The 21,822-nt window shown below is 40.3% G+C and overlaps 1 protein-coding gene across 1 annotated transcript in view; it reads right to left on the reverse strand.

Moving 5' to 3' along the window:
• The window catches only part of Umad1 (UBAP1-MVB12-associated (UMA) domain containing 1), a 177,609-nt gene that overhangs the window by 149,450 nt on the left and 6,337 nt on the right, over positions 1–21,822 (reverse strand). The window contains exon 2 of the mRNA XM_036180932.1: positions 816–922. Within this exon, the coding sequence (XP_036036825.1) occupies positions 816–897 (82 nt within the window). The 5' untranslated portion in view covers positions 898–922. The remainder of the gene's footprint in view (positions 1–815; positions 923–21,822) is intronic.

Raw genomic sequence — 21,822 nt, forward strand, 5'->3', positions numbered from 1 at the left:
GTCTCAATCAAAGCTGCTTCTAACTCCAGTCTTCCTTGGAATAGGGATGGCAGCCCACAGCAGATGAACTTTGCCTGCTGAGGTGCGAGAGCTGCAAAGTAGACACCTGATAACCAATGAAACATTTGTTCAAGGTTACACACAGTACAAAAGCAGAGCCACTTCCCATGGACAGACCTTGTCTCTGATGCTCCATGCTGGCAAACTGAAGATGTAGAAGGTAAAAAGATACATAAAAAACTCTAGAAACTGTATGTGACCTCATACACACAGGTGTGCCATTGTCCTGTTCTTTAAGTGAGTACATGGTGACAGAGAATAATACCATTTCTAATTGTATATAAACAAAAATTGAGCAAAGTTCTCTATGTCTTAACTTTATGGAGATTAAAAATAAAAGAAAGAAAAGAAAAGAAATAGAAAACCAGGAAGGGAAAACCAGACTTAGCTGGAATAAATTCCTGAGAGAAACCTATATTGCCAAACTGCAGAAGACAACTGTTTCCAGGAGGCCTGGGGGTTTTCTGAAGTTTTGCTGATAGCAAATTCAGAAGGAGAGAGGAAAGTCTGTGAACATCCGCGGCCTCCCAGAGACTACCACTGGGGCTGAGAGAGCCTTCTGCCTGGCAAGACACAAACTCCTGCCATAAAGGAAGGGCTGGAGAAGCAGGTTTAGCCATAGTGCTTTCTAAAGTACACACATAACGTATCCTGAAAATAGAAAACATCATTCAGAAACCGATCATATAACTACCAAACTAATTTTAAAACAATTCATTTACTTAGTTAGTATTTTGTTTCTTAAAAAGACTCACCTAAGAGGACAAATCCATCTGCTTCTGGCTCTGGAACAGAGGGCTTTTTGGACTCTGGAGGCTTTCGGAAGAAGTGGAACATAGTCGCCCGCCGCTGCCACCGCTCTCTGAAACAGACATTCCATGTGAGGTCAACTCAGATGGGACCAGAACTCCTGCCCTTCTTGTAAAGAGCCTGTCATAAAGGTGGCACAATAACAACTCCAGGGGTCTCCTGCCGGACTTAAAAGCACCAAACTTTCTCTAGCTATTACAAGATGAAGGTACAAATCAAGATATATCTGTTTAGAGTTTAAAATCTCTGCCTTCAGAGTTCACAGTACAACCACGATTAGTTTCTGAAGATTCAGAAAAACATTCTGGGAAATGCTCCCGGAAAGACTAAAATCAGCAGATAACACCTGAATCTAAAGAATTTCACAAATCACAGAATAAGCATTAGTTTGAGGGGAGAAAACAAAGACTTGTCTAGGCTTCTTCACTGGACAATACTTCACTAGGCCATACTCAGCTGAAGCCTCATGACGCCCAAGCCACTGAAAAAGAAAAGGGAAGAAGGAGCTGCAGACATCCTTTACTGCTCGGGTTACCTGCTTTAGGCACTGTGCTGTACCATAATAAAAAAGGGAAGAAAAAGAAACACTGCCAACCCTAAACCACCGCCCAGACAGATCTTTGTATCAGGGTTTCTTTTGGACCACCAACTAGCGCCCAAATCATGACTTAGTTATGGATGCTCGGCCTTAGCTTAGGCTCGTTTAGTGCTAGCTCTTACAACTTAGCCTGTATCTCTTCAACCACGTTTTACTTCAGGGCTTTTTACCTTTCTTTGCTTCTGTATATCTTACTTCCACTGCTTCTTGTGTCTAACTGGAGGCTGCCTGGCTTCTGGCCCCTCCCAGGTGTGTCCCTTCCTTTTTCCCCCGTTCTCTCCTCCTCCTCTCTCGTTCTTCCAAGATTCTACCTCCTATTTATTCTCTCTGCTCGCCAGCCCTGCCTATCCCTCTCCTGTCTAGCTATTGGCTGTTCACTACCAATCAGGAGCCTTAGGAAGGCAAGGTGAACCAGCAACACATCTTTACATAATTAAACAAATTCAGCACAAACAAATGTGATACATCTTTACATTGTTAACAAAGGCAGCAGAAACCTTCACATAGTGAAAGTAATATTCTACAGCATAAATAAATGTAACACATCTTTGCTCAGTTAAAATATTCCACAGCAGATCTTGGCATTGGCGAATTGTCCCTGACACACACCCCACCTACCACTACCATCTTTGCACCTTCCTGGAGAATGAAAACTTTCAGAAAACAATTGAGACAAAAGCTGAAGCATGCTGCTAGCAAGCTCACATTGTATGCTGCCTACAGTCCCCCCAAGCCAAAGAATTAAGATAAAGCAGAGTCCTAATGGTTGAAAGCACTCCTTATTTTAGTTTTCATAAATTCCAGCCCTAACATTTAACCCTAGGAAAGCCTTGTGGTGCTGGAAAGGATCCTAAGAACTGTGCAGGTTATCATGAACATGTAGGTCCAGGAAGGACACTAAGCTCAAGATAAAATAATGGCAGAAAGAACCTATCAAACCTACCTGTTAACAGAAAACAGAGCTGTCAGACTTCATTTTATGTGTGAGGTTGGTTTGGGTTTGTGCATTTTTTTTAACCAAGGTCTCTCTGTTTAGCCCTGGCTGGCATAGAACATACTTTGTAGACCAGACTGGTTTTAAGCTCAAGATTGGGGGTCTCTGCCAGCCCCAATCCCCAGTGCTCAGTGCTGGAATTTAAAGAGTGCACCATTACCCCCAGTAGGTTTCTCTTTTAAACAGAATAAAAAATGGAAAGGACAAAACATCAGCTATGGGGAAAGGATAGTATTTCAAAACAGAAGGTGACTTCCCCCATTCTCAAAGATAGAGCTTTACTGTATACCCCTGACAGAGCCAAAAGAAGACTGCAACAGGCTGGTGCCCTTCAGAGACCACCAGGAGACATGGCCTTCATGGGAGTAGTGAAAACACAATGAGATGAAAAATCAAAAAGAAAAGATGAAAACATGGAAATTGTGGCACATGCCTAGAATTCCAGCCCCCAATGGGGTTCAGACAGGTTCTTGGTATGGTATGGAGGCTAACCTCCCTGATCTTTCTTGATTAGCATCTAGAATAGATAGGACTATAGGCACCCACCATCATGCACAACCAAATCTTATTGGTACCCGCTTTTTAATCAGTAGAATATCAAAGCTAGGTATGGTGGTTCATGTCTGTAATTCCAGTCCTTGGCTATCAGAGGAGGAAGGAGCACAGTAAGGCAGTGCCTGGCCAGTTGATATAACAAGTTCTGGGCCAGCAAGTGCTACATAGTGAAACCCAATCTCAAAAAAACAAAAGCAGAACTGGAGAGACTGCTCAGTGCATCAGGCACTTGCTGTAAAAGCCTGACAGCCTGAGTTCAGGCCCCTGGACCCCATGGGCAAAGGAGGATGAGCAGCTATAACCCAGTGCTCCAATAGCAAGATGGGAGGCAGAGACAAGGTAACGGCCTGAGCTCAAAGTTTCTAGACTGGCTCACATGCAGTTAGCATCCTGGGGGTGTGGGAGACAACTGACTCCAAAAGCTGTCCCCTGACCTCCACTCATGCAATGTTGTAATGTGCTCCAGCATGCGCGCGCGCGCGCGCGCACACACACACACACACACACACACACACACACACACACACACACACACACCAGAACCTAGAAGACAAGGCAGTTTAAAAATTCCTGACATTTGTGTGGGCCTTCAACACTACATTCCTCTTTAGATTACATTTGACCAGTTCCAGTTCCTGTCTTTATAATCCCATTTCGGTCTTTCTCAGTCCCTACTTTTCCAAGCCTTGCTCCTCTCTGTTTTGAAGACATCTCCAAACTCCACAACATCTATGTTCAAGACTTTGACTGACTTTGTGTTTCTATTTTGCCACCACTGGTTAGGTGCTCAGGACAGACACTGAGACAGCCCTGAACTTGTATTTAAGGGGACAAACTGTCAACTGCCTATAAGTCTTCTGAAACAATTACTCATGCTAATTGTAGAGCAGCACCAAAAGTAAGAAGGGCCTGCAAACAGCACGGAGGCCTCGGTGCAGCATCTGATGAACTTGGGTGATGACATCTATGTGAGTTCCTGAGACTTCAGGCCGTTTCCATTCTCTATTATTTTCAGTATTTCAAATATTATCTATAATAAGCAAATTTTACCATTGCAAATGGAAAAATATCAAAAGTTATTCTTAAAAATCTATTATTTGCTAGCAGGGACACTGTTTTTGGCTAAGCTAGAATAGAGTCCTCCTAATAGGCAGACACAGGATCTCAAAGGTATACAGGGACAGACTTCATATTCTCAAGCCACAGACTGAAAGAAGAAACCTGCAAATCACATGATACTTCAATAAAGCTATGAATATTAATAGCATATTTAGGTGTTATGAAAACATTTTAGTTCACAATTATTAGGAAAACCATCTCGCCCAAGAACCCCCACCCAAATCTGCCCCAGTTATTGGCCAGCAGGGAAAACTCCTGCAGCCAGGGTCCCCCACCAACCCCCCCCCATGAGACCCTGAAATCTAAAGGACCCACGCCCTACCCCAATACCCATCTGCTTATGACCCCAGTAACTTCCTGAGACAAGGAATCGGCCAGCTCTCATTGGATCAAGAAGTGAGTGACTCTTCTCCCACCCAGAGAGTCCTGTTTTTAGGATCCAGGCTCTGGGACATGGCCAGTCCCTGGGAACCCCCTCCCAACTCTGCCCCAGTTGCTGGCCAACAGGGGAAACTCCTGGGGCCAGGCTTCCCCACCAAAACCCCCCATTGGACCATGCAATCTACAAGACTGATGCCCTACCCCAATACCCCTCACTCTGCTACAACAGTGGCTTCCTGAGACACGGAATCTGCCAGCTATCATTGGACCAAGAGAGGCTTCTTGAGACACAGAATCCACCAGCTATGAGTGGACCAAGAGCCCAGATAAGACCAAGAGAGGTTTCCTGAGTCACAGAATCAGCTAGCTTGGATTGGACCAAGAGCAACTCCCTGATATACAGAAGCTGCCAGCTCCAATTAGACCAAGAGCTAAGATTGAACCCAGAGGGGCTCCCTGAGACACAGACACAAGCACAGAGGGTACCAATAGCAACTTGCTCAGACACAGGCACTTCTTGCACCTATTAGAGAAAGAGATGAATAGGTGTCAGAGCAAAAATACATACAACAACATGAAGAGCAATATGGCATCACCAGAACCTAGTCCTCCTACAACAGCAAGACCCGACCAATACAATGGAGAAGAAGCAGAAGAAAGCAACCTTAAAAATAACTTTACAAAGATGCTAGAGGCCTTTAAAGAATAAATGAAAAGTTCCCTTAAAGAAATTGAGGAAAAGACAAAAAGTAGGAAGAAATCAATAAATCCCTTAAAGAAAGCCAAGAGAAGTATGAAAAATCAATTAAACATGTAAAGGAAACAGTTCAAGATCTGAAAAATTTAAATAGAAACAATGAAGAAGACACAAACAGAGGGAATGCTGGAAACTGAAAATCTGAGTAAACAAACAGGAAACACAGATAACCCCACAGCAGTAAATCCCAAAGAAGAAAAATACACATGCAGTTTCACCCAAAGATAATAGCAATTAACATTCATTGGTCATTAATATCCCTTAATGTCAATGGACTTAATTCATCTATAAAAATACACAGGCTAACAGAATGGATAAAAAAGCAGTATTCTGCTGCATACAAAAAACACACCTCAACTTCAAAGACAGACACTACCTCAGAGTAAAAGACTGGGAAAAGACTTTCCAATCAATTGGACTTAAGTAGCAAGCTGGTGGAGCTATTCTAATATCTAACAAAATAGACATCAAACTAAATCAATCAAAAGAGATCAAGGAAAACAAAAAACAAAAAACAAAAGAGATCAAGAAGGACATTACATACTCATCACAGGAAAAATCCACCAAGACGAAGTTTCAATTCTGAACATTTATGCCCCAAATACAAGGGCACCCACATATGTAAAAGAAACATTATTAAAGCTTAAATCACACATCAAACCCCACACACTAGTAGTGGGAGACTTCAACAGCTCACTCTCACCAATGGACAGTTCTGCCAGATGGAAACTTAATAGAGAAATAAGGGATCTAACAGATGTTATGACTCAAATGGACTTAATCAATATCTACAAAACATTCCACCATAACAAAAAAGAACACATCTTCTTCTCAGCACCCTATGGAACCTTCTCTAAAATAGACCACATACTCAGTCACAAAGCAAATGTTAACAGATACAAAAAATTGGAATAACTTCCTGTATTTTATCGGATGACCATGGCTTAAAGTCAGATTTCAACAACAACAAAAATTACAGAAAGCCTACAATCTCCTGAAAACTGAATAATGCCCAACAAAATCACCAATGGGTCAAGGAAGAAATACAGAAAGAAATTAAATACTTCCTACAATCAATGAAAATGAATGTACTACATACCCAAACTTATGGATAACTATGAAAGCAGTGCTAAGAGGAAAATTCATAGCACTAAATGCCCACATAAGGAAGATGGAGAAATCTCTCACTACTGACTTAACAGCACACCAGAAAGCCTTAGAACAAGAAGAAGCAAAGACACACAGGAGGAATAGATGTCAGGAAATAATCAAATTGGGAGCTGAAATCAATAAAATAGAAACAAAGACAACAAAACAAAGAATCAATGAAACAAAGAGTTGGTTCTTTGAAAAAAGTAACAAGATAGACAAGACCTTATCCAAACTAACTAAAAGGCAGAGAGAACACATCCAAATTAAGAAAATCAGAAATGAAAAGGGAGACATAACAACAGACAACAAGGAATCCAAAGAATCATCAGGTCATACTTCAAACACCTGTACTCCACAAAATTGGAAAAATCTAAAAGAAATGAACAAGTTTCTGTTATAGGTACCACATACCAAAATTAAGTCAAGACAAGATAAACAATTTAAATAGATCAATAACCCCAAAGGAAATAGACATGGTCATTAAAAGTCTCCCAACCAAAAAAATCTCAGGACCAGATGGTTTCAGTGCAGAATTCTACCAGATTTTCAAAGAGATAATCCCAATACTCTTCAAATAGTTCCACACAATAGAAACAGAAGGAACATTACCAAATTCCTTTTATGAGGCTACAGGTACTCTGATTCCCAATCCACACACACACAAAAAAAATCAACAAAGTAAAGAGAATTACAAACCAATCTCCCACATGAACATTGATGCAAAAATACTCAATAAAATATTGGCAAACTGACTCCAAGAACACATCAAAAAATTATGGGAAAAGATTTTCACCAACCCCACATCTGACAGAAGGCTGATCTTTAAATATATAAAGATTTCAAGAAACTAGACACCAAAATAATGAACAATCCACTTAAAAAATGGGCTATAGGGCTAAACAGAGAATTCTCAAAAGAAGAATTTCAAATGGCCAAAAGACATTTACAGAACTGTTCAGCATCCTTAGTCATCAGGGAGATGCAAATCAAAACCACTCTGAGATATCATCTACACCTGTCATAATGGCTAAGATCAAAAACACTGCAGAGAGCTTATGTTGGAGAGGATGTAGAGCAAGGGGGGAACACTCCTCCACTGTTGGTGGGAGTGCAAAATGGTATAGCCACTTTGGAAAACAGTATGGCGGTTTCTCAGAAAGTTGGGAATCAATCTACCTCAAGACTCAGCTATACCACTCTTGGACATATATCCAAGGAATGCTCAATCATACCACAAGGACACATGCTCAACAATGTTCATAGCAGTATTATTCGTAATAGCCAGAACCTAGAAACAACCTAGATGCCCCTCAATTGAAGGATGGATTAAGAAAATGTGGTACATATACACAATGAAGTACTACTCAGCAGAGAAAAACAATGACATCCTGAAATTTGCAGGCAAATGGATGGAACTAGAAAATATCATCCTGAGTGAGGTAACCCAGACTCAGAAGGACAAACATGGTATGTACCCATTCATAAATGCATACTAGATATAAAGCAAAGGATAACCAGACAACAACCCACAACTCCAGACAAGCTAGCTAACAAGGAAGACCCAAAGAGGGATGCATGGATTGCCCCAGGAATGGGAAATAGATGAGATCTCCATGAGTAAAGTGGGGATGAGGGGTAGGCAATGGAGGGTAAGAGGGTAGGGGATGAGAGCATAAGGAAATGGGATGGTTGAGCTGGAAAAGGAATGGAGGGAGAAAGCAATGAAAGAGATACCATGAAAGAGGGAGACATCATGGGGATAGATAGAGAGAAACCCGGTGCTAGGGAAGTTGCTAGGAATCCCCAAGGATGACCCCAGCTTGGACTACTAGAAATAGTGAAGAGGGTGCCTGAACTGAACTGGCTTACCCCAGTGATCAGACCAGTGAATACCCTAACTGTCATCACAGAGCTTCTCTCCAATGACTGATAGAAGCAGATGCAGAGATCCACAGCCAAACACCAGGCAGACCTCCAGGAATCCAGTCAAAGAGAAAAGAGGGATTCTATGAACAAGTGCTTCAGGATCATGATGTGGAAACCTGTAGAGATGACCAAACCAAATTCCAGGGAACTCATGAAAGTTGGATCAATGGCTGTGGAACCTGCATGGGACTGGTCTAGGCCCTCTGCATGGCAAGACAGTTGTATAGCTTGCTTTTCTTGGGGCAGGCTCCTGGAGGTAGGATCAGAATCCATCCCTGGTGCATGAGAGGGCTTTTTGGAGTCCACTACCTATGATGGGACACCTCGTGCAGACCTGGGGCAGGGGGAAGGGCTTGGACTTGCCTCTACTGGATGTGCCTCCCCATGGGAAGTCCTGCCTTCTTGTGGGTGGGGGTGGGAATGGAAGGTGGGTTGGGAGGGGGAGGCTGGAGATGGGAGGAGGGAAGAGGGGGATCTTTGATTGGTGTGTAAAATGAAAGAACAATGTTTCTAAATAAATAAATAAGTAAGAAAACCATCTCAAAGTTTTGAACCAATTTGTGTTTGGACAGATAATCTCTATTTAAAAAACAAAACACTTCTTTATGTGTTCAACACAACTGATGGGTAATATTGTTCTGTATGCTGTGAATATGTATTGCTCTGATTGGTTGATAAATAAAGCTGTTTGGCCAATGGTGAGGCAGAATAGGGTTAGGTGGGAAATTCTAACTAGAGAGGAGGAAGGAGAAAGGCACAACAGAGGAGATACTGCCAGCTGTCACCATGAGGAGCAAGATGTAAAGTACCGGTAAGCCACAAGCCAGTGGCAAAATATAGATTTATAAAAATGGGTTAATTTAAGATGTAAGAGCTAGCTAGCGAGAAGCCTGAGCCATTAGGCCACACAGTTGGTAACTAATATAAGCCTCTGTGTGTTGATTTGGGTCTGAGCAGTTGTGGACCTGGTGGGACAAAGGAAATCTTCCAGCTACACACAACCTGAACACAAAGGGCAGCAAATTCACTTTTAATGATACACACTGGCCACACCCAGCAGCTATGCCAGATGTGGGGCCAGAAAGATCTCATATCTCTGAAGTGGGGGTATGGTAAAGTGCATCATAAAATTATTTTTCTTATATTTCAAGGATTTCTTTTTCAATAACATTATCTATAATAAGAATAAGACATAAGAAAACATAGATCTCTCAGGTTTATTATCTGTTTAATTCCACCAGACTCCTAGTTAATGTAACTATATCAGAAGTGAAATTCCTCCATGACTGAATTACAGCAGCCACTTTATGATAGAAAATATATATGTGTATTTATAAACGCATTTTTCTTCATGCTTGCACCAAAATTCAAACAATATGTAAATTTCATACTTCTGAAAAATTAAGATCCTAAACAATGTGTAATCCTCCTCTTCTGTAAAGATACATTATGAAGTACATGATTATGTAAATAAAATATAAATGCAGATGAAAGTTTACTAATTTCTACTGAGAAGTACCAAAATAGTGAAGGGCTGTGCTCCATACATTTTGGAGTTTTAATCTTAGATTAAGAATGCATTAAATAGCATAAATCACTTCCAGAAGATCACTACAAATTCCAAAAGCCCTGGTAGACTGCTCTTTAGACCATCTGATGGGTAGGGCATCAATAGAAATGAAGAGAGAAGGAAAGTCTTCAGTAAAAAGGACCAATATGAACAAGGATGTTTATAGGATAGCAAAGGAAGGAACCTCACGAGACAAGGTGATATATAGATAAGCCACAGAAATCAAGACTGAGAAAAATAATGATAAATTATTTAAAAGGCTGAAAAGTCAAAATATATTAGAATATGCACAGCAGCATACCAAGATTTGTTCAATATTAGATCCATATACTATAGAAGAGCCTTGTGCAAAGATTAAATTTTTCAAATAATGCTGCAGAGGCTAAGTGTGATGACTGGATTAAGACAGGAAATGCCTGAAGAGAAGGGGGACAGTGTACTGAAATGATATGGACTAGAGCTCGGTGACTCTCATTGTACAAAACGCAGCTAAAGAAGAGCCAGTAAAAAAATGACTGACAAGTCCAGCCATAGAGAAAAGAGAATGGTAAGCTGAGTGATTAAAGTAGAAAAGGAATGTTTAAGAGAAGAAAAACAGTATGAAGAAGACACCATGAGACCCACTCATTACTTTGTTTGCTAACCTTTGTTTGCCTGGACCTGGAACTCTCATCACAAGTTCATGGCATTGGAAGTAAGAGGCCCTAAGGGGAAACCTGCTACTATTATGCTCAATCAACTTGGCATCAAGTAAATTCTAAATGCACATGGTTATACCCAGAGGTAAGTTTTGGTCAGAAAAGCTTCTATTTTTAGTAGGTAATAGTTAACACAGAGACTCATAACTGGCAAAGTGCCAGTAATAAGTGACTATTAAGTACACAGCTGTGGTGATATATTGTTAGGCAGTGGTAGCACACACCTTTAATCCTAGCATTCCAGAGGCAGAGATCCATCTTAATCTCTGTGAGTTCAAAGCCGCATTAAAAAACAGCCAGGCATGGTGACTCACACCTTTAATCTCAAGAAATGATGGCTGGAAGCAGAAAGGTATATAAGGAATGAGGACCAGAACTAGCCAGGTTAAGCTCCTAGGCTTTTGAGCAGCAGTTCAGCTGAGATCCATTCAGATGAGGACTCAGAGGCTTGCAGTCTGAGGAAACAGGATCAGCTGAGGAATTGGTGAGGTGAGGTGGCTGTGGCTTGTTCTATTTCTCTGATCTTTCAGTGTGCACCCCAATATCTGGCTCCCAGGTTTGTTTTTATTAATAAGACCTGTTAAGATTCATGTTACAGCTCTAAAGAAGAAATCTGTATCAGCTCCTCCAAGGCTCAGTGAACATCACAAAAGATGGGTGTCGAAAGGGCTGAAGGATGGGAAGGACACAGTTCTGGAAATGGCATGGTCATTACACCTATAAACCTCCAGCAGCAGTGGTGGTGGTTAGCTGTACAAGATGAGGCCCAGGAACAGTCCAGTATGGATGGGCAAGGAGCTCAGGAGGCCCCACCCCTCCCTCAGGAACTATTGCCAAGTGATGATAGCTAAGAAACAAAAAAAGTAATCCCCCAATCCATGCTGGAATCAAATCAGTGGGTCACAAAAAGACACAAACAAGACATGAAAGTGTGGGAGAGGCTTGTTGTGAGTGGGCTCAGCAGGCATGTGCAGGGATGAGAAGGGAATGGTGGTCATGGCAAAAATGACCCAAATCCACTATATGTGAGTAAGAAACCATCAAAGAATAAACACCTTTAAAGTCTCAAAACTACTGACTCTACCTGGGCTCTCACATGCCCCTTAAAGTTTGTAAAGAATTATCAGCTACATCCACCTCTTACATTCATAACTAAAGATTTCCACTGGAAATTCTTAAAGACATTGCAGTTTCTGACACACTACAAATATTTTTAAGTGTTGAAATAATACCCTTTATAACCCTTTAAGATATATTCAATGGAACCTAAACAGTGCATTTGAATGCCCACTCTCAACATTTAAAATCCTCGAGAGTGCGGCTGCTTACAGAGAAGTCATTTGTCAAGCGGCTCCACTGCGCCTCTGCTATGTGGCCTGTCCTAACTGGGAAAAGCCCAACCTTTTCTTCCCTCTCTTTATCTCTTTACATACTGGCCGAACACGAGCATGCTTTCCCTGGCATCTGGGAGTTTTCACTCTTCCAAGGAAGGCCCATTCTCACTGTCGCAAGCTGACCTCCACGGCAAAAAGCATGACCTTCTCTTACTGTTCTCTCCTGGCAGCTGCACAGATTTACAGCTGGCCTGATCTGTTGCTTTTCTCCCTGAAGATAATAAAAATGTCCTTGGTCTTCAAAATAAGAAACAAACAAATAAATAAAAACAATTTAGCTTTCCTAAGAGTAGGAAATTTTTCAATGTTCTTTCTTCCTCTTTGATTTCTCTTTCCCCTTCTGGCCAGGAGCAGCCTGAAAATAGCCTCAGATTGCATTTGACTCACTGGAACAGCATATACAGACACAAACTGATGATGGCAACTTCACCTTTTCCCCCAAAAAGGTTTCATAATTTTACTAATGAACCAGCCAACCAACTGGTATAAGGTATAACACCAAAAAAGAAAACTCAGATTACCAATTAAACACGCCCAACTGTCTAGACAATGGTGACATTTTCAACTTGACATGGTATGGTAGTGATTTTGATACTCCATAAAGATGTGTGTCATCTCATATGCAACTCATTACAGTCCGAGCTTGGTTCTTCTTCCTTGTCACCTACTCAGAACTGTAGTGATTTTATTATCAGTTTTCATCTGAATCTGGAAGACAATTTTGCCTATGTTTCCATCAGTACATGCTTCATTTTCAAAGTCTCATGGGAAGACACACAGTTAGGCAGAGTCAATCATGCCACAGCCTCACTTTTAAGAGATATCACGCTCCAATTTAAACCTTCTAACCTTTTCACTTAAAACCTAAATAGAAAGTGATATCATGAGCATCAGTGTCAACAGAAAATGAAAACATTTGATTTAATGGACTTCTTCTCCTAACATGACCTTATGCGTGTTTTAAACAAACTGCTAACTTAAAAACAAACAAACAACAACAACAAAAAAAAACCCACTAAGAATACTTCTACATTGGATAATCACGAACTGTAATTTGCACATAGAGCATCACGAAAGAGAGGATTCTGAGAAAGTACAAGGGAGCTCCAGAGACACCATGGTATAGGCACTGTAACTGTTCATTCAACCAGGGGAAGTGCTCGCCAATTCGGCCAAGGTGGAATGGCTGTGGACTCCTTATCACTCATCCAGGTTGGTGATAGTATCATGTCTGGAACAAGCTATTTCAACAGTCCTGGCTGAGGCTGCACCTCTAGAAGTCCAGGCAATCTGCTGCAGTCTTCCAGAGTTGTTTCAAGGCATTCGTGGAATGCTCCAGCCAGCTAGTGCTGGCTAAGGCTAATCTGACTGTTTAACTGACAGTCATTTTGCTCAAGAAAACTAGGTAAGCAAGGATGAGTACAACAGCTGTGAATTAGGAGTCTGACTGTCCCAGCACTGACATCTTTGCGTATTTGTAGGAAAAAGAGTATCAGATTGTGGGAGCCCATTTTCAGGTTCCTTGTGGCTTTACCCAGCAGGTCCGCATAGAGGGTGATTGAACCACAGGCCTGAGTGCAGGTGTTTGAGATGGTCTGCACTTGGCTGTGCTGGGTGGGGAGGTCTTTTGCTCCACCACTTGGCATCTCTATAAATACCCTGGGGCAGAGACAGTCAGGGCCCATTGGAATAGGTTCCAGGCCCTCTTGAGGCTATCCTGTATTTTCTATTTATCTCCACAATTTAATCCTTCTTTCTATCTGCTTGCACTCAAGAAACCTCTGGGGAACTGTGGGGTTGGTGCAAAAATGCCCCGCAACATATGGAAAGTTATGGTATAAACATAAAGAACTTACAGTTAACATTAACAATTTGCACAGATTCCAAGCGTGCTTTAACAGTGCCCAGGAAGAGATGCTCCCCTTCCCCACATCTGCAAGTCTCTCATAGTGATCCTATACAATGTATGTTAAATAGAATCTGTGGTCTCTACCTACTAAATATCCTCCAATACTTGTGTTAAAAAGACCAAAAATGTCTTTGAACATTAACAAATGCTCTCCATCTAACAAGGACATCTAACAAGACTGTCCTTAGTCGAAAGCCAAGGCATTTGATGAAAAGGATTCCTGCAATATTAACCACTGAGTGGAGAGCTCTCTGAATAAAGAAGTTTATTTGAGAGCAGACTTGACCTGGGAACAAAGAACAGTGTTCTTGTCTTCTCTGTGCACACTGGCAGCACATAACTAAAGACAGGCTGTGTCTAGTCCTCTGATGATGTGAGTCATCACCTACCATGGGAGGAGTTCCATTCAGGGAACACCTTCAAGTCAGACGTTTTACTTCAAACAAAACAAAACTTCTCCTCTTTTTAAAACCATTCAAATGAAAAACAATGTTATTGTGTTTGTGTTCACACATGCACACATGCAGGTATGCACACACATACACTCACACTTATACACACAGGCACACGTGTACAAGCACATGCCAAGGTGCAGATGGGGAGATCAGAAGAGAAGTTGATTCTCGCCTTCCACCATGTGGGTACTGGAGATAAAACTTAGGTCATCAGGCTTGGCAGCAAGCACCTTGTTGGCTGAGCCATTATGTAAGGCCCCAAAGCATAATTTTCTTTTGTCAAATATTGGGGTGATACTTAAATCTGAAAGGTTAAGTTATTGACTTCTGAGATATTATAAGTTGCACTTACAAATTATCATACAGGTCACAGTCACTCACCAAGAAGATAATTTACAGCCTTTAGGGTCATATTAATCCTTCTAAGTTAATGATTCAATAATATATTTTCTGTTTTAGGAAAATTAAAAACACAAATCTACATAAATGTCAAAAACAACTCTTATTAGTTGGGCATGAAAAAAAAACTATATAGGCCATCAGAAGAATAATGCCTACTTCATTTAATTTTGCAACTCGGAAAAACACATTCAGAAAAAGACTCCTAAAAATCTGAACATAAAATACTTCTCCAGTATAGCAAATATCTTAGGTGAAATGACCATGTATAATAAACAGTGTCCCAATGGAAAAATAAAGTAATTAAGTATGATAATTAGGATGCCTGATGTTCAATTAGCCTTAAAACAGAAAAAACTCTGCCATGTGATGGTGGCATATACCTTTAATCCCAGCACTCAGAAGGCAGAGGCAGATAGATCTTTATGAGTTCAAGGCCAGCCTGGTCTACAGAGCAAGTTCAGGACAGCCACAGCTATACAGAGAAATCCTGTATCAAAACAAAAAACAAAAAAACAAAACAAAACCAAAACCCCCCCCAAAAAAAACAGAACAAGTAAACAAAACAGAAAAAGCTCTGTAAGCAGAGCACAGGACTTGTCTAATTTCAAGTTCAAAGAATTACAAAACAGTCCTCGTTTTCTAACTCATTCAGAGTCCCTTTTTACTCTTAAGCCATTCAATTACTACCTAGAAGAGCCACACACAGAGAATGTGTATGAGACACTAGAATTGAATGAATCAATGCAACATGCGTAGGGTAAAAGGGCCAGCAAAAGAAATCCACTCTGCCTCTGAACCCAGAGCCAGTGAAAGAAACCCACCCTGACCCTGAACCCAAAGCCAGTGAAAGAAACCCACCATGGCCTTGAAACCAAAGAAATACACCCTGACCCTGAAAGCAGAGCCAAAGAAACAAACGCTGGTCCTGGAACCAGAGCTAGTGAAAGAAATATAGCAATATGGCACAACCAGAACCTAGTGGTTCTATAACAGCAAGACTTGAACATCACAATGCAGAAGAAACATAAGAAAGAAACCTTAAAAAATAACTTTAGGAAGATGATAGAGACCTTTAAAGATGAAATAAAAAAAAAGTCCCTTAAAGAAAAGCAGTGTATGTGAGACATTCCATTCTCAAGAAGAAAGGGGTAGCAAGTTTTAATTAATGGGCTAGGCAGCTCCTTGCATTGCCTGTCTGCTGCTTGTTGGATCCATAGGTCCATGAAGTATCAAAGCTGGCAAGAATCTTGGACTCACTCCAGCCTCAAACCCCTTATTTTACAGATGAGCAAGCCTGCTAGCTAACATCATTGATTCTCCTTCTTCTTCAAATGAGTTTTCCCTTTGCTTTCCAATCCCTCATCATTTCTTTTTACTACTGTGGATGCTGCCAGGCCATTACCTGAACTAGCCTCTTTGTGACTCAAACATCCTTGTCTGTGTTTACTTATGAAGGAAAGGGCTTTTATACCCAAGCAATTTCCTAAGTAATGTGGCAGCCACTGCATGTCCCTTCTTGATGTTATTAATAAAAGAGATACAGTAATGTTAAAAAAAGAAAAGAAAAGAAAAAAATAGAAATTGAGGGAAAAAAATTGGAAGAAATCAATAAATTCCTTAAAGAAAGCCAAGAAAAAGCAATTAAACAGGTGAAGGGAACAGTTCAAGACCTGAAAATTGAAATAGAAACAATGAAGAAGACACAAACTGGGGGAACTCGGGAAATAGAAAATATGAGTAAACAAACAGGAACTACAGATGCAAACATAACCAACAGAATCAAAGAGATGGAAGAAAGCATCTCTGACATGGAGAATACAATCTATATTCATCAGTCAAAGAAAATACCAAAGCCAAAAAAGTCATAACACAAAACATCCAGGAAATCTAGGACAGCATTAAAAGGCCAAACCTAAGGACAATAGGGCTAGAAAGAGGAAAAGAATACCAACTCAAAGGCACAGAGAATATATTCAACAAAATCATGGAAGAAAACTTTACCAACTTAAAGGAACTACCTATGAGGATACAAGAAGCTTATAGAACACCAAATAGAATAGACCCCAAAAAAAGTCCCCTCGCCACATAATAATTATACCACTACACATACAGAATAAAGCCAAAATATCAAGAACAGCAAAGGGAAAAGGCCAAGTGACTTATAAAGGCAGACCTATCAGAATAACACCCTACTTCTCAATGGAGACTCTGAAAGCCAGAAGGTCCTGGACAGACATAATACAGAAACTAAGAGACCACAGATGCCAGCCCAGACCACTATACCCAGTAAAATGTTCAATCACCATAGACAGAGTGCACAAGACACCAAGACAAAGCCATATTTAAACAATACCTATCCACAAATCTAGCCCTACAGAAAACACTAGAAGAAAAACTCCAACCTAAGGAAGTTAGATGCACCCACGAAAACACAAGCAATAGATAACCCCACAGCAAGTCCCAAAGAAGGGAAATACACACACACTACCACCAAAAGATAACAGGAATTAACAATCACTAGTTACTAATATCCCTTAACATCAATTAACCTATAAAAGACACAGGCTAACAGAACAGAGATGAAAACAGGATCCATCCTTCTGCTGCATACAAGAAACACACCTCAACTTCAAAGATAGACACTACTTCAGATTAAAAGGCTGGGAAAAGACTTTCCGATCAAATGACCTTAAGTAGCAAGCTGGTGAAGCTATCCTAATATCCAACAAAATAGAATGCAAACTAAAATTAATCAAAAGAGATCAAGAAGGGCATTACATACTCATCACAGGAAAGATCCACCAAGATGAAGTCTCAATTCTGAACATTTATGCCCCAAATACAAGGGCACCCACATATGTAAAAGAAACATTACTAAAGCTTAAATCACACATCAAACCACACACACTAGTTGTGGGAGACTTTAACAGCCCACTCTCACCAATGGACAAGTCAGCCCGACAGAAACTTAACAGAGAAATAAGGGATCTAATAAATGTTATGAATTAAATGGACTTAACAGATATCAACAGAACATTCCACCCTAACACAAAAGAATATACCTTCTTCTCAGCACCCTACAGAACCTTCTCTAAAATAGACCACATACTCAGTCACAATGCTAATCTCATCAGATACAAAAAAATTGGAATAATCGGATGACCATGGCTTAAAGTTAGATTTCAACAACAACAAAAATTACAGAAAGCCTACAAACGCATGGAAACTGAATAATGCCCAACTGACTCACCAATAGGTCAAGAAAGAAATTTTTTTTAAAAATTAAAGACTTCCTAGAATTCAATGAAAATGAAGGTACAACATACCCAAACTTATGGATAACTATGAAAGCAGTGCTAAGAGGAAAATTCATAGCATTAAATGCCCACATAAAGAAGCTGGAGAAATCTCACAATAACAATTTAACACCACACCTTAAAGCTCTAGAGCAAAAAGAAGCAAACTCACACAGGAGGAATCGACGCCAAGAAATAATCAAATTGAGGGCTGAAATCACTAAAATAGAAACAAAAAGAACAAAACAAATAATCAATGAAACAAAGAGTTGGTTCTATGAGAAAATCAACAAGCTGTTATCTAAACTAACAAAAAGGCAAAGAGAGAACATTCAAATTGACAAAATCAGAAATGAAAAGGGGGACATAACAACAGACAACAAGAAAATCCAGAGAATCATTAAATCATACTTCAAAAACTTGTACTCCACAAAATTGGAAAATCTAAAAAATGGACAATTTTCTGGATAGGTACCACATACCAAAGTTAAATCAGGACTAGATAAACAATTTTAAATAGACCTATAACACCCAAGAAAACAGAAACTGTATTAAAAGTCTCCCAACCCAAAAAAGCCCAGGACCAGATGGTTTCAGCATAGAATTCTACCAGATTTTTCAAAGAGCTAATACCAATGCTCTTCAAATAGATCCACAAAATAGAAACAGAAGGAACATTACCGAACTCTTTTTATGAGGCTATAGTTACCCTGATACCCAAACCACACAAAGATGCAACGAAGTAAGAGAATTATAGACCAATCTCCCTCATAAACACTGATGCAAAAATAATAAAATGCTGGCAAACTGAATCCAAGAACACATCAAAAAAATTATCCAGGGGATAATTTGGGGATTTATCTCAGTGGTAGAGCACTTGCCTTGCAAGCACAAGGCCCTGGGTTCAGTCCTCAGCTCTGGAAAAAAAAAATTATCCAACATGACAAAGTAGGCTTCATCCCAGAGATGCATAGATGGCTCAACATATAAAAATCTGTCAATGTGATCCACCATATAAACAAACTGAAAGAAAAAACTGCTGGGGGATGTCTTTCTGTATGCTGTGAATATATGTTGTTCTCATTGGTTAGTAAATAAGGTGCTTTGGCCGATGGTAAGGCAGCTTAGAGGCAGGTGGGAAATTCAGGCAGACAGACAGGAAGAAGAAAAGCAGGAGAAGCAAGATGTGAAAATACTTGTAAGTCACGGTCATGTGGCAACTTATAGATTAATAGAAATGGGTCAAATTATAAGAGCTAGCTAGCAAGAAGCTTGCCATATGCCATGCAACTGGTAATTAATATTAAACCTCCAAGTGATTATTTTATAAGACTGCAAGGCGGGTGGGATGGAGAATACTTCTGACTACAAAAAAAACCACATGATCATCTCATTAGATGCTAAAAAAAGCCTTTGACAAAATCCAACACCCCTTCAAGATAAAGGTCTTGGAGAGATCAGGAATATAAGGAATATACCTACACATAATAAAGGCAATTTACAGCAAGCCTACAGCCAACATCAAATTAAATGGAGAGAAACTCAAAGCTATTCCACTAAAATCAGGAAAAAGACAAGGCTGTCCACTCTCTCCCTATCTACTCAATATAGTAATTGATGTTCTAGCTAGAGCAAGCAATAAGACAACAAAAGGAGATCAAGGGGATACAAATTGGAAAAGAAGTCAAACTTTCGCTATTTGCAGATGATATGTTAGTCTACATAAGTGACCCCCAAAATCCTATCAGGGAACTCCTACAGCTGAAAAACACCTTCCATAATTTAGCAGGGGATACTAGATTAACTCAAAAAATCAGTAGCTCTCCTATACATAAATGATAAATGGGCCGAGAAAGAAATCAGGAAACACTACCCTTTAAATAGGCACAAATAATATAAAATACCTTAGGGTAACTCTAACTAAGCAAGTGAAAGACCTGTATGACAAGAACTTAAAGTCTTTGAAGAAAGAAATTGAAGGATAGGGATAGGGAGAAGCATGGTGTGAAGGAAGTTCCCAGGAATCCACAGGGACGACCCCAGCTTAGATTATTATTAGTGGTGGAGGGGGTCCAAAACTGGCCTACCCTGGTGATCAGATTGGTGAATGCCCTAACTGTCATCATACATCCTTCAACCAGTAACTGATGGAAACAGATGTAGAGAGCCACGCCCAAGCACCAGGCCAAGCTCCAGAAGTCCAGTCGAAGAGAGGGAAGAGAGATTCTATGAGCAAGGGGCATCAAGATCATGATGGGGAAACTTACAGATTCAATCAAACGAAGCTAGTCATGAACTTTAGACCAACAGCTGTGGAGCCTTCATGGGACTGGATTGGGCCCTCTACATGGGCGAGACAGTTGTGTAGCTTGGCCTGTCTGAGCGGCCCCTGACAGTGGGAATAGGATCTATCCCTGGTACATTAACTGGCTTTTTGGAGCCCATTGCCTATGATGGGACACCTCATACAGTCTTGATGCAGGGGGAGGGTCTTGGACCTGCCTCAGCTGAATGTGCTGACTCCCCATGGGAGGCCATATCTTTTCAGAGGAGGGGATGGTGTATTGGCTGGGAGGGAAGGCTGGGGGGGGGAGTGGAGTGGGGAGAGAGATGAGGGAGGAATCTCTAGTTGGTACGTGAAATGAATAAAAAATTTCTTAATAAAAAAGGGATATCAAGATAGTAAGGGAAAATATCGAATCAAAGACTAATAGGAAGAGTATCTGTCTGATAATTTCCCACAAGAAATAGATAAAAATGTAGAAAACATCTGATTAAACCCATAGGATTATGAGGTCATGATCTTTTACCTATCCAAATGCTAGGGAGAACTGGGTTACTCCCCAGATGGATTTGAGACCTCCAACCTCAGACTAGCCAAATGTGATGTTAAAGAATTTGGCCTAACTCAATCACTGCCCGACACCTTTACTTTCTATCTCTGTCGCTGTGACTATGCTAGGTTCCTAGTGCAAATGCAGTCATGCAAAGTTTTCCTCTTTGTAAAACTCTACTACATTTCGTCAGATTCCTACTGAAAAATAACAATAGAGCATATATATTTCTAATCACATGATAAAGATATCCAGGGAAATTGTATCTTGATACAACTTATGTTAAAAAAAAAAAAACACTGGGTTTTTTGTTTTGTTTTGTTTGTTTTACATACAAACTATGTAAAAATACATCTTAATGCCATTTAAAAATGGATGGCCAAACCAATAAAAGATAAAGAAATTCTATAGAGGCCCAAAAGGAGGAGGGGCTAAAAGTCTATGGGGAATATCTGAGTACTAACCATTGCATCTTTCCTGGGGCCACTGCTGGTTTCTATGGATACAAGCCTGGGTTTTAGTGACCCATTTCCCACAATGAACAGGCACAAAGCCTGGGGCCAAACATTGTGCAAAGAAGGAAACAACTGTTTTCCTGAGAAACACACCCTGAAGTCAAACCACAGAAATCAACAACAACAAAAAAATTCCATGAAATATGAATCCATAATTTTAAATTACCAAACAAAAAGAAAAAAGCCAGAGCAAGAAACTGTCAGCTGACTTGAAAACATAGAATAAGACCAAGAAAGACTGTGCATATCACAAATAAGACATGAAGATCCACCTTAAACCTGAAATACATGAAGAATCGAGAGTTAAACCTAGGAAAAATGAATGCAAGGCTTATTAGAATCTTGGAATAGAAGGGCTATATCTCAACATAATAAAGGTTATATACTATAAACCTAT

The sequence above is a fragment of the Onychomys torridus genome, chromosome 3, assembly GCF_903995425.1.
Source record: "Onychomys torridus chromosome 3, mOncTor1.1, whole genome shotgun sequence".
Classification (NCBI taxonomy): domain Eukaryota; kingdom Metazoa; phylum Chordata; class Mammalia; order Rodentia; family Cricetidae; genus Onychomys; species Onychomys torridus.